We start from the raw sequence: 13389 nt of genomic DNA on the forward strand, positions 1-13389 counted from the left end.
GAGAAGAAAATATATCCTCCTCGAATGCAATCAGGGGTCCACAGCAGCGGAAGACAGATTGACTACGCTAAATTGGGAGAGAATGGGAAGAAAATGCATAAATAAATAGAAATGAAATATAAAATACATATTTACATTTTTGATTTATTGAAAATGAGTTGTATTTTAATATTTATGTTAAAATCCCAAGACTTTCTATTCATCTCCCCTACCAGTGTAAACTGTCACTATTATGGCTGTATAAGATTCCTTGAAGATGTTTATATGAATAACAGATTAAAATTGAAGTCATGCCAAGATCTACCAGGTCCTGACGTCCATAAAAGATTTTGTTTAGCTGGCGCTCATTGGTAACATTTCAAACACATCTTACAAATTGGCTCATGCTAAGACTTGCAAGACCACGTTGGTTTAATCTCGATTTTAAGTTCACACTTCTAAAACATCTCGTTTGCACGTTCTGTGTGTTTCAGGTCTAAAACTTCCAGATCCCATATGGCATGCAAACCCTGGAGCCGACTCTAGAGGTCTCTCAGCGGCTCTTAGGCCCGATGCCAGCCTGACCTCGCTGTGCCATGCAAATGATTCTCTGGCTGCGAGTGTGGTGTCATCTCATGGCTGTCACCTGCACGCTTCCCTCCTACCACGCGCCGCTCCCACACTTCCTCAGCTCCTTAAAGCCATCTAATTAAAAGACCAAATCCCCCCCCCCCCCCCCCCCCCCCCCCCCGCCTTGCTCCCACGTTTACCCCCATTCCACAGGAGAAATCATTATTAGGAGTTTAATGGGGAGATTTTCCCGGCTCATGCCATCTGTGGCCTGTGGAAATTTTGGGAAGCGCTGATGATGTGACAATGCCCATTTTTCCCATGCCATCCTTCACTGATGCTGCCAAAGCAGATTTAAAGCAGTAAATCACTGTTATGTGGGCAGAGCATTTTTCACTTTTAATCACGCTGATTGATATTAACAGCCTATTTATTTTAGCTGAAGCCTCTGAGGGATTCTGGTCCTGTTTCACACAGAGGGGCGTTTAACCCGCATGGCATCTAATACAGTATCAACCAACACTGGGTCAAACTTATTCATTATCTTGTCCAGTTGCTAGACATTGAGTTTGATACAAAACAACCACTTAAAATGGTCTAGTATTGTTTTTATTTTTGTTTAGATATACACTGATCAACCATAACAATAAAACCACCTCCTTGTTTCAACACTCACTCTCCATTTTATCAGCTCCACTTACCATACAGAAGCACTTTGTAGTTCTACAATTACTGACTGTAGTCCATCTGTTTTTCTGCATACTTTTTTTTAACCTGCTTTCACCCTGTTCTTCAGTGACACTGACATGGTGGTGTGTTAGTGTGTGTTGTGCTGGTATGAGTGTATCAGACACAGCAGTCTTAGGTCAGTCGGTCACTTTATTGATCCCAGAGGAAAATATGTGTTACAGCAGTGCAGCTGAAAAACAACAAGAACGAAACCTTAATTACGTAATTACAGATATTTAAAACAATAATTTGTATTAAAATGATAATTAAAAACCAGAATTAAATGTGTGTGTTGCCCTGGACTGAATGACCACCTGTTGAGAGTTTTACCCTCTTGTACTCAAGAATAGATGTTTATATGGAACATGATCCTCAGAATCGAGTATTGGCCATGACCAGTATATTCCGTCCTATAGTATATTATATATATATATATACCCACGATGGGGTTTTCTCTCACACACTGAAGAGGACCATATGTTTTGTTACCTCATCTAATGAGCGAATGGGCAGTAGGATGGTGCAGCAGATGGTGTTGGTGATGCACAAGTTTCTAGGGACCCAGGTTCGATCCCCACCTTGGGTAGAATATTTTGCCCATGCCAGGATTCTCCAGTGTCCTCCCACTTTGGAAGAACGTCACAGTGGATGGACTGACGGCTCTAAATTGCACCTTAGTGTATCGACTTAGTGATGGACTGTGTGTGATGAGAGTGTGATGCTCTACAACAAGTGGTGTTAATCCACAGATTTGGGCTCCATGAATTGGAGTTCAATGCTGTCCTTCAGTTACCTTTTATGTTGGATGGCATGTTTTGTCTTTGTACCAAAACATGCCAGTAGGTTTATTGACTCTTCTAAATTACGGTGGCTGACAGAATGCAAGTGTTATGTTCTGCTATCAAACGGTGTCCAGGGTGTTTGTGCAATGGGTGGAATATGTACCATTGTTCAATTCTCACTTTTGATTTGAAGGAGTCAAATGGTTCCAACAGACTGAATGATGAAGCGATTGCAAAAGAAGTATAAATAAAGAATAACAAGTGAGTAAGAGCTGGAAAAAATCCATGCCCAACTGATGAATTAGGAAAACAATATGCCAAGCCCTCGAGTCCCCAGAGACTCACAATGTCTGTCTCTACGCACACAATATCTACCTCCTGTTAGGGGTGTAGCTGTCACCCCAGCTCTGTGCTGATGAGGATGTAAGGGAGCGAAAGGGGAAGTGTGATGCGAATGGCCTCAAGCTTCTTCACTCTTCAGTCAGGACTCCAAAGACACACCTGCTGTAATGCGTACACTTACTGAGCAGGCAGGGCACAGCTAGCGCCCGGTCGTATCCTGTGTTTAAATGCCTGGCACCATGCCTGGTGTGGTGTCGTAGACTACCTGCTGAACCTTCACAGGTTCACTGACTTCCACACATTCAAATAGCAAACTCCTTTATAGCTTACAGACTTGAGAATTAAGCCTGTAGCGTGCTCAGCTCCTGGCATATGGTGCTGTAGTGTTCTTATGAATCAACAGTGTCATGTGGGACGTGGGTCCAGTCATGCGCCAGACTTTTTTTGTTGTGTTTTTCAGCTCTGATGTGAGGATCAGCTCATTAACAAGCCCTGTATGAGAAATAATTGGAAAATGAGTGAGAATAAACATAGTATGTTGTAGCTGCCTTGAAGTCTATTGATATGCACAGCAGAAATCTGAACATATATATAAATATATACTTTTTTAACATTTAAATAAGCATTTGCAAGCTAAATAATCATTCACCCCCCAAAACAGTGAGAATGTGAGAACATCCTCAGCGGTCACTGGGTAATACACAGCACTTACAATACAGAATAGGTGCAAGCTTGGTATAATGAGTAAACAAACTGGACCACTGAGCAACAGATAAAATGATAGTCTGATCAACTTTTATGGTTTGACAAAGCCAAAGGATACCAAAGGATGCCTTCAACCCACAACGTCTGCTGTCAATTAATTAAATTTTTTAATTTGCATGGTTGTTTTAATAAACAACAAATTACAGAACCAGCAGCAACCAGCAGCGAGAGCATGTATAGTCTAAGGCTTTTCTTGACCCTCCCATTGACCAGATTCACGGCTGATCCACACTTACAAATGTCAAATGAGTTTATATTTATAAAAAGCCTACATGCAAAAACCTGCATTGTTTCTCCCCTTGTTTTATTGAATCTGCTTAAATTTTAGTCAGGATGAGATGAAACAATGTTTTAAACATAGAAAATGTTAATGCACTAGCTTTGAATTCCTCAGGATGGACTGTTTTTGATTTTAGCAAGCTGTCTTAGCAGGCATTAGTTCATATTAATGCTCATATTAATGCACAACCTATGCAAAATATGTATAAACTATTACAGACATAAGCTGTGAGGAAAAAGGAACTTGTTAGTAATGTCATGTCAAGTCAAATCTGTTTGTAAAGCAGTTTTTTACAATAGACATTATCTCAAAGCAACTTTGAGAGGAACCAGACTCAATGGGACCTCCATCCTCACTGGGTGGCCTATAGGATCATTTGAATGATGCCCAGTGGTATGGTAGAATCCCTAGTAGACTTTATATTAACTACATAGTAATCTACATTATGAGTACAAGCTTATATTCTCATTCCAATGTAGTGCACAGCACAGAGGTAAAGGTTAAAAACATTTAGATATGGCTGATAAAACAGAACATTATGGCTCAGATATCTGCACATTATTAAAATATTGTTTTTTTCTTTTTCTTTTGAAAACGTGCTAAAATCCAGTCAAAACATTAAAACATTTTTAATGTCTCTGTCTGTGTGGACTAGAATTTAAGTATAAGTTGATCTTTATATGAAGTTCTTGAGTTCGGTTAGTAGAATTTGTAAATTTGCGTCTCTCAAAAAACTGGAAGATTTTCTTTCCAGCTTCCAGAGACAAACCATTAAGCTCGTGTTTAGGAGCATTTTATGAAATTAAATGCATTGTGTTCACTCAATATTTGAAATAAAAAAAACGAGTTTGATGGGGTGTCTGATGTGAACCTGTGCCAAATTAGTTATACAAACCAGAACGATGCGCATCTAAATACCGGAGCAGCCGAAAGAAAACATTTCTTCTATTTTTAATTCTTATTATTATATATTAAATAAAGTACCCTATATGTGACCGGCTCAGTAATGTCGAATAGTTCCTCCCGACTGCAGGTCCAGCCTGTGGTCAGTAAAAACACTCCAGTGGTTCCAGTGGTGGTGAAACTCTGATCTAGAATAAACGGATCATCACTGTTAGTGCTGAATTTCCCGACATCGTTTGCTTTCAGTTTCTTTTAGTAAATCGCAGCTTTTCTTTGTGTGTTTCAATTTCTAAGCACAATTAAAGCATCATTAAAACAAATGGAATTATAATTATAATTGTATTTAGCATATTAAGGAAGGTGTGCACTGATTTGAGGCTTTATTTAAACAATATTTGCTTAATGTTCTTCACGCCTTGAATTGCGTTTTCAATAAACGCAGTGTTTTTTAATTTACAGGGAAACTAAATTAAGCTTTTATTAAAATAATGTCAGAACAAAAAACTAAATACAGGGAAAGTAAAGTAGTAGCCTATACAATTATAAATATAAAATAATTAGAATCAGAATTTATCTAACTATCAGAAAGTTCGGGGAAATGATTAGATTTGTGCCTAATTACGTCTTGGTAATTATTGTTTTTTTATTTAAATTTAGATTTTAAACAGGAGAGGAATAAAGTATGAATGTAATAATGTATTATATCATTTAATGTCATATTTATTCATGCAGTTTGAAAGTATTTTCTTTTATAAACATTTTAACACTGCTGCGGGTTTTTTCGGTCAGGACGCGCCTGCCATTCTCTGTTAGATTCTCACCCCAGAACATTAAAAACAAACAAACAAACAACAAGAAATAATAATAATAATAATAATAATAATAATAATAATAAAACGCATCAGAATATATTCATAAACATTTATTTAATTGTATAGTTTTAGCTCCAGGGACTTAAATTACTGATCTACAAGAGTCACCACAGAAAATAACACAAATTACATTAAACCCGGTAATTCAGTTTAAATCAGTTGTGTTGCATAGTTCCTCCTTTTATTAACTTCTATTTACTTTTATTTATTGCTGATGTGATCTGGAATTTAATGTTTATCAGCTGATGATATTTGACAAAAATGACAGTGAAAAAATTTCCGGCTGAATTATAATGCAGGTTTAAATAAACCATTATGTAACAAATAATAATAATAATAATAATAATAATAATAATAATAATAATAATAATAATGTATTGATTTAAACCGTTTAACTGTTTGTACATGGTCGCGGTGGGCGCGATGCCAGCCGGAATCACTGGCAGCGAGGCACAAACAGTCCATGTGCGGAGCTCCAGTTTATCACATGCCAACAGACTCAGACTTACAAGCGTTCGTTTACATCTATACCCAATCAGAGCAGCAACTTTACATTGTACGTGTTTTCTTAGGGGTGAAAAAAAAACAAGTAACGGGATGAAACTCATGTGGACATGGGGAGAACATGAAAAACTCCTTACAGACAGTAACCGGCAGGGAATAAACCCAGGTCTTCGGGGCCAATGTTTTGTGGCACCTACATACTGTCAATAATAATAATAATAATAATAAATACTAAAAAGTAAAAATTAATTCTTCACATTTAATCATGTTACATTTATTACAGTGCAATACATTAGGCAAAACATTTTGATAATTTAGTAGACAATAAATGATACATTAAAATCGGGCAATAAATAAATATATTACTTCATCTTTAAGTGTAAATTATTTCTGCCTCAGTTTTAGTCAGGGGTAATAAAAAATAAGCTCAGCTGGAAATGATTTTGAGGATTCTGAATAATCAGAGGATCAAGAAGATTTAACAGAAAAAAATCAATGTCCAGGTTGGGTAGCTCAGTGCATGAACCTGTCGGGGGCACAAACTTTTTCCAACAGCTACTGTTTTTTATGTGCTCTTTAATGATGGTATCCTGTGTTCAGTTCCTCCTGGTTTTGGAAGGGCTGGTTGCGCATGCGCAGCTCAAACGGGAAGTGACTGTCAGGGGACATGGTGTACGGCCGGCTGAGGGGGGGATGTCCCGGTGTGCCACAGCATCTTCCACCATAGCGGCAGCTGGCACCGCAATCGACCTGCTCGTCTGGTTTCTGAAACATGAACACAGCGTTATAGTTCACGGAGGGGCTCAGCTGGGCGTCGAACCGTGAGCTGCTGTTGTCCGGGGAGGCGCTGGTGTAATAGGGGTCGTACATGTTGGAGTAGTACGGGCGGAAGTGTTTGGCGCCGTCCATGTGGCTGCTCGAGTCCGCGCTGGCGTATGTGTACGGGGTGTCACAGGGGGGTGTAACATCCCCGGGGTCAGTCAGGAAACGCCCTGCATTGAGTTGCAAACATCCTGCCACTAAATTGGTAGTAGGCTGCGACAGGCCTTTACACAGGGTACGCGCGAATGCCACTAGATCTGGCCGTGTGCCCGAGCTAAGTGTCTCAGACAGGGCCCGGATGTAATTCTTGGCCAGACGCAGCGTCTCGATCTTGGATAGCTTCTGTGCACTTGAGTAGCACGGTACGACCTTGCGCAGGCTCTCGAGCGCGCTGTTCAGGCCGTGCATACGACTGCGCTCTCGAGTGTTAGCCTCCTGGCGCCTCACCCTCGTCCGATCCGACGTGCCGGCCGACTGGCGCCTGCGTGGCGTCCGCCGTTTGTTCGGGTCCTGCTCTTCGTCCTGATCTTCACTTTGCTCCTCTTCATCCTTGTCTGATAGTTCATCCCGAAGGTCCAGTTTGTCCAGTCTTTGTGTCCTGTGGTCTTGCATGAGACTCTTCGCCTGGTGGATGTTGGAACGTGGAAAGCTCGCACCAAACTCTGGCTCACGGGTCACCTCTGGCTTGTCTGTCGGCACTGTCAGCATTTTCCCTACGGACATGGACACAGTGAATCCAACGTATAGCAAACCGGATTTCTACACAAAGCTGAAGAATCTTCAATATTGGGTTCATTGGTTCAGCAGGAGGATTGGAGTCTAGAGAAGTGATTCTTAATCTTTCTGTTAGCTGGGTTATATCGGACAACAACAGTGGCCAAATATAGCTTAGTGGACCTTAGAAATGCAAGAATATATGTGAATAATAGACGTATAGCGCTAAATATGTAGGCAGATTTATGTGCCACATCTAATCTAAGGGCTGCAGGTTGAGAAACTCTAGTTTAATGACGGCAGATAAACATTAACATCTCAAGCAAAGTCTGGGTCATTTATAGGTGTGTAAATTATTCTATTTACTTAAGTTTAAATTATATTTAATTTCCTGTAGCACCTATAGGACAAAACACACTTGAACAAAACCAGTACATATGACTCAAAACATATTTGTTTGTTTGATTTTCTCACTACTAGAACCCTCAAAATCTCTTCTAGTGATGTCTCGTAAACAACCCTATTTTCAATTAAAACCACAATGAATCACAGAAAAACCTTAATTTATTAAATAAACATTTTATTGAACATTCTGGGGGCTGCTGTGGCAAACATCAGGCTACGAATCTGTTTATTAGCTCTTTATTCTAAATAAATTGTAGGCTTTACAGCTACGACAGTCTCCTCCCCAGCTTTAACTTCTATTTAGCAGTCTTATGTACACAAACGTCTCCCAGATCTGGCAGCCCGTTATGCTGTCCTTTATTTTGGTTCTGAAATTACACTTAGCCAAGCATCAGTAACACCATGATAAAAGAAAATCTGCCAGAATTTTGTTCTGAACGTCTATTTAATGTTGGATTACTGGTGTTGATCTGAATTTAATAATTAATATTAATCTGACGTGGACGGTTGCAGTATGAAAACTTTAACTATCTAGATTTCAGACTGTGAAGTAAATGAACCCTTTTGGTACATCATGTCATAGCAGGACCTTAACAAAAAAGAAAAAATGGGCAAGATTTCTTGGCTATACGCTGAGTTTTACTTTGTATTTAATTTATATTTTCTTTCCATTTTACTGCCAATAAAGTACAATTTATAACTGCTGAATTATTATTATTATTTCTATCTTATTGTTTTTGCTTTTTATTTATTTTTCCTCAGTTGCAAGAAATGTATCTTACAGCTGAACATAAATATATGTTTCTATTACTTTCTATTTTTAATTGCTGTTGTGTTTGTCTAACTAGTCTGCAATTGTTTAAAGGAACATCCAATGTACTGATACAGTCAGTACTGGAGTATTAATATTACTGTTGTGATCCATCATGGTTACGTGTTTTGTAACTTCAAGTTTTTCTTAATAATACAGACTTAATACATTTACTTTGAAGTACATACAGGCTAAGTTAAAAAGTTTAAACACCCTGGGTCACGCCCCGATTTAACACAAATAAATGAATTCACTATTTTATTTATTTATTTTTATTCATTTATCTTTTTATTGTAGTAGTACATTTTATAAGGTACAACTTTTTACTTTTTTGTTGCACTTTCTTGTTTTTTGTGTGTCTTTAGATTTGTAATTTTATACTTAAAAGCACTGATGCATAATTATTATTTATATTTATCTATCATTATTGTTTCTGCATTTTCTGTTTTATTCTGCAATTATTTTTAATTGTATGTTAATCCTAAATGTTCCTGTTTTTTGTATGTGTTTTTTTAAATGATATCTTTTATTGTATTTCCAGTTTGGAATTCCACTGTAAGCATGTTTGTTGTATTGACTGACCTTTGTTGTGTAAAGTACTTTAAAATACATGTAAAATATATAAAAGATTTAAAATAATTCATGTTTCACCTCACAGTTGCATCACAAATGCTGAATTATAAAATATTCCTCCAGTCCTGCTAATTTCAGATAAAGTTTTTTCATGCGTCACTTTGCTGTGAATTTATTTTCTATAAACATGCAACATCATGAATTCTATTCATGCACCAAACTAATGTCCAATGATTTCTGTGATTTTCTTACCTGCCCTGTTTTCTAAAGTTGACTTCTCATGTCCCACAATCCCTCTTGATTTTAGCACCACAGTCCTTCATGTGTTGACTGAGTCTGGATGAATTCCTTTAATCTGGTTCTGACTCTCTCAGTCTCCGCCCCTCTTTCTCTCCTCCTCTCTCTCTGAGAAAAGTGACACCCATGCCAACTGCCAGTGCGGGTACCCGTGCCATCTGCCACTGATGTCTCGCGCCGGAGCCGGTCACGTGGCGTGCTCTCGAGGGACTTCTATCCTGCACCGATCATCTGGCTCGCCCGCTAATGGGCACCGGGAGGCTTTCATTTACCTCATTCGCACAATCAGGAGGAAGGACACGCGTACATCCTCATAAACTCGGTGAAACTTGGGTTTCAGAGGAGGCGTTAAAAAAGGTGAAGTGGGTGCTCGAGGGGGTTCAGTGCACCCCTCTGAATCTGCTCAGTGCCTGCCTTTGTTTTGTGCCGCAGAATGACCATGACTGAAGTAATGGGCTACTAATTTTATCGCTCGTCAGTTGTCACAAGCAATGATTCACGTCTCAGGAGACCACAGGACTGTGGAATGCTGGGTAAACACGGCGAGCTGATTCCAGCTTTTTGGGATGAGCGGTTCTTATAGAGAATATAAAAGTCCATCATGACTCGGATGGTTGATCGTATAAAGCCCAGCCGTGTGGGCCACGTTTATTAGTCTTCTAGTTCTTTGTTGGTGATTAACTCAAGCTGGTGATTCATATAAATAGGCCTAGTTTGAATGCACTCATTAAACGTACATGGAACAGTCGTCTCTTGCAAAAGTGAGGGAGAAAACCCTAACTATCTCCTAATGCTGAGAGGAATCTGGTCTGGACGGTCACATGAAATGCAAGAACCACCAGAAAATCAAGTCTGCTATTAAAAAAACAAGGCGAAATATAGCAATACTGTCCACAATCAAGCGAGTTTGTTCCAGTGTTCAGTTCCAGTGTTTTCGTATTCATAATAGACTTGTTTATTGGTGGTTGATTGATCACATCTAGCTATCCAGACATGGTTGGTCTGTTTTTATTTTTTAACTTTGGCAAGAAAGAGCCAAAGCAGAACCATTTACATGGGCACAGAGATGTCACAACACTATACAGTCAAAAGTATGTGAACAACACTTCTAATTATTAAACTGGACAGTTGTAGCCTAGTGGTTAAGGTACTGGACTAGTAATCAAAGGGTCGCTGGTTCAAGCCCCACCACTGCCAGATTGCCACTGTTGGACTCTTGAGCAAGGCCCTTAATCCTCAATTGCTTGGATAATATACTGTCACAGAGCTGTAAGTCGCTTTGGATAAAAGCGTCTGCTAAATGCCAAAAATGTAAAATTTATTAAGTTTAGGTGTTCAACACACCCCATTAATTATTTAAAATAAGTAATAGGCTTCAAACATTATGCCAACAGATTGGTGAAGGAACTTTGCCCTTCCAGCATGAATGTGCACAACGTAACATCCATTAACATGTGGTTTGATGAGACAGAAACAGAGGAACTCCAGTAGCCTCAGATACCCACTGAACACAATTGGGATGAGTTGGAATATCACTTGCAAACCAGGACTTCTCATGCCACGTCAGCAACCTCCAAAATCTAGCGGAAAACCTTCCCAGAAGAGCAGAGAGTACCAACCAGCAACAGCCATCACCAATTTACCTGCTGTGCCACCATAGCTTACAAAGGCAGCCAATCCAATAGACCTACTGATAAGACTTTGTAGCCTTTGAACCCTTATTAACCAGCCCAGTTTAAATTTCTCGTTCGAATTCACAGACCAGTGCTTCCAGTTTCAATATCAAGCATTTCATGCCAAGTTTTTCAAGAATCACTCGTACGGTAGGATTCATTGTTTCATAAGTCATCAGTAACCACATCACACTGGGCACAGGGTAGTAATACACGTTCTATAGGTCCTTACAGCATCGCAGGGCATCACACACTCACTCATTAACACTCATCGTTCACACCCAGGAACAGTTTAGAGACGCTAATTCATCTCCGACTGCCATGTTTTTCAGAGATGGGTGGAAGCCAGCAGACACGGATACCACGCCAAATTCCACACAGACGGGAAGGAGAGCTTATGATTAAACCCAGGAACCTGGAGCTGTGCTGCACTAACACTACATGTAGTGCCACCATGTGTTAAGAGGGGTTTGGAATTGGAACCACGATGCGAACACAACCACAGAGACAGGAGCAGGGTTTAAGTGATTTATTAAGAATAATAGTCCAGAAAGAGAACCAGGGAACGAGGGTGAAGGCGAGGGTACGAGTGGCTATGCTTGGGGGTAGGAGGCTGACAGGAACCGCAGGTGGCAGGTGGATGAGAGATCCAGGGACCAGGCAGGGAAGGCAGGAACACAGGAACAGAGAGCCGGTGAGGGATCCAGGAACCAGGCAGAGAAGGCAGGAACACAGGAACTGAGAGTCGGCGAGGGATCCAGGTACCTAGGCAGAGAAGTCAGGAACACAGGAACAGAGAGCCGGCGAGGGATCCAGGTACCAGGCAGAGAAGGCAGGAACACAGGAACAGAGAGCCGGCGAGGGATCCAGGTACCAGGCAGAGAAGGCAGGAACACAGGAACAGAGAGCCGGCGAGGGATCCAGGAACCAGGCAGAGAAGTCAGGAACACAGGAACAGATAGCAGGCGCAAGGGAAACCAGACAGTGTGCATAGCAAACCACAACTGACAATCTGGTCCTGACTGAGAGGAAGGCATGGGCTTATAACCAGGAGGCTGATGAGAAGGTAATTAGGGCCAGGTGAGTCAAATTAGGCAGGGGAGAGATCTATTGGCTGGAATGGGAGGAGAAGTACCTTCAGCCACCGCTAGATGTCACCAAAACCACCAGAGGAGCGGCCACAGAGAACAGCAGCTCAGGAGGAGCTCTTAACAGTACCCTCCCCTTTAACGGCGCCTCTAGGCGACCTACCAGGCTTGTCGGGGTTGTCCCGGTGAAATTCCCGAATAAGGTGAGGGTCCAAAATGGCAGAGCGGGGAATCCAGGAGCGTTCCTCTGGACCATAGCCTTCCCAGTCCACCAGATATTGGAGGCCCCGGCCGCGGCGTCTGGAATCCAGGAGGCGGCGGACTGTGTAGGCCGGGTGCCCATCAATAAGTCGGGCGGGTGGAGGGGGTTTGGACGGAGGGCACAGATTGGACTGTTTGACCGGTTTCAACTGCGAGACGTGGAAAGTAGGATGAATCCGCATATGTTTGGGCAACGTGAGCCGGACAGCAGTGGGGTTAATGATCCTTTGGATGGTATAAGGTCCAATAAAACGAGGCGCCAGCTTCCTGGACTCAGAGTGTAGGGGTATGTTTCTGGAGGACAACCAAACAGACTGGCCCGGGAGATACTGCGGACTGGGTCTTCTGTGGCGGTTGGCCGAACGCTGGGTGACGGTCTGGGACTTAAGCAGGGTAGCTCGTACGGACCTCCAGATCTTCCTGCAGCGCCGTAAGTGGTGCTCAACTGAGGGAACTGCCACCTCTGCCTCTTGTTCAGAGAATAGTGGTGGCTGGTAGCCAAGGGAGGCCTCAAACGGGGATCGGCCGGTGGCAGAGCAGATGAGGGTATTATGGGCATATTCGGCCCAGGCGAGGTGGGTGCTCCAGAGAGAGGGGCTGTTGGCCGACATACAACGCAGGGCGGCTTCCACCTCCTGGTTAGCTCTTTCCGCTTGCCCGTTGGATTGGGGGTGGAAACCGGACGAGAGGCTGACTGTGGCTCCCAGGGCTTTACAAAAAGCACGCCAGACCTGGGACACGAATTGGGGACCCCGGTCGGATACAATGTCCAGGGGAATACCGTGGATCTTGAAGACTTGGTCAAATAAGAGCTGAGCCATTTCAAGGGCTGAAGGGAGCTTGGGTAAGGCTACCAGCCGAACCGCCTTGGAGAAACGGTCCACTACCGTCAAAATGGTCGTCATTCCCTGAGACTCCGGAAGGCCAGTGACGAAATCCAGGGCGATGTGAGACCAGGGACGTCCAGGGACAGAAAGAGGCTGGAGCAGACCCGCAGGGGGTGTGTGGGAGGACTTACT

At 41.9% G+C, this 13389-nt stretch overlaps 1 protein-coding gene across 1 annotated transcript; it reads right to left on the reverse strand.

The window, feature by feature from the left end:
* Positions 1-6016: 6016 nt before the first annotated feature.
* On the reverse strand, positions 6017-9353 carry neurod6b (neuronal differentiation 6b). Its single transcript, XM_062987881.1, has 2 exons — positions 9304-9353; positions 6017-7261 (listed from the first exon to the last, which is right to left on the reverse strand). The coding sequence occupies exon 2, from the start codon at positions 7254-7256 to the stop codon at positions 6303-6305; it is 954 nt and encodes a 317-aa protein (XP_062843951.1). The 5' UTR covers positions 7257-7261; positions 9304-9353; the 3' UTR covers positions 6017-6302.
* Between the last annotated feature and the right edge of the window lie 4036 nt (positions 9354-13389).

This window comes from Trichomycterus rosablanca, chromosome 25, assembly GCF_030014385.1.
Source record: "Trichomycterus rosablanca isolate fTriRos1 chromosome 25, fTriRos1.hap1, whole genome shotgun sequence".
NCBI classification, from domain to species: Eukaryota; Metazoa; Chordata; class Actinopteri; order Siluriformes; family Trichomycteridae; genus Trichomycterus; species Trichomycterus rosablanca.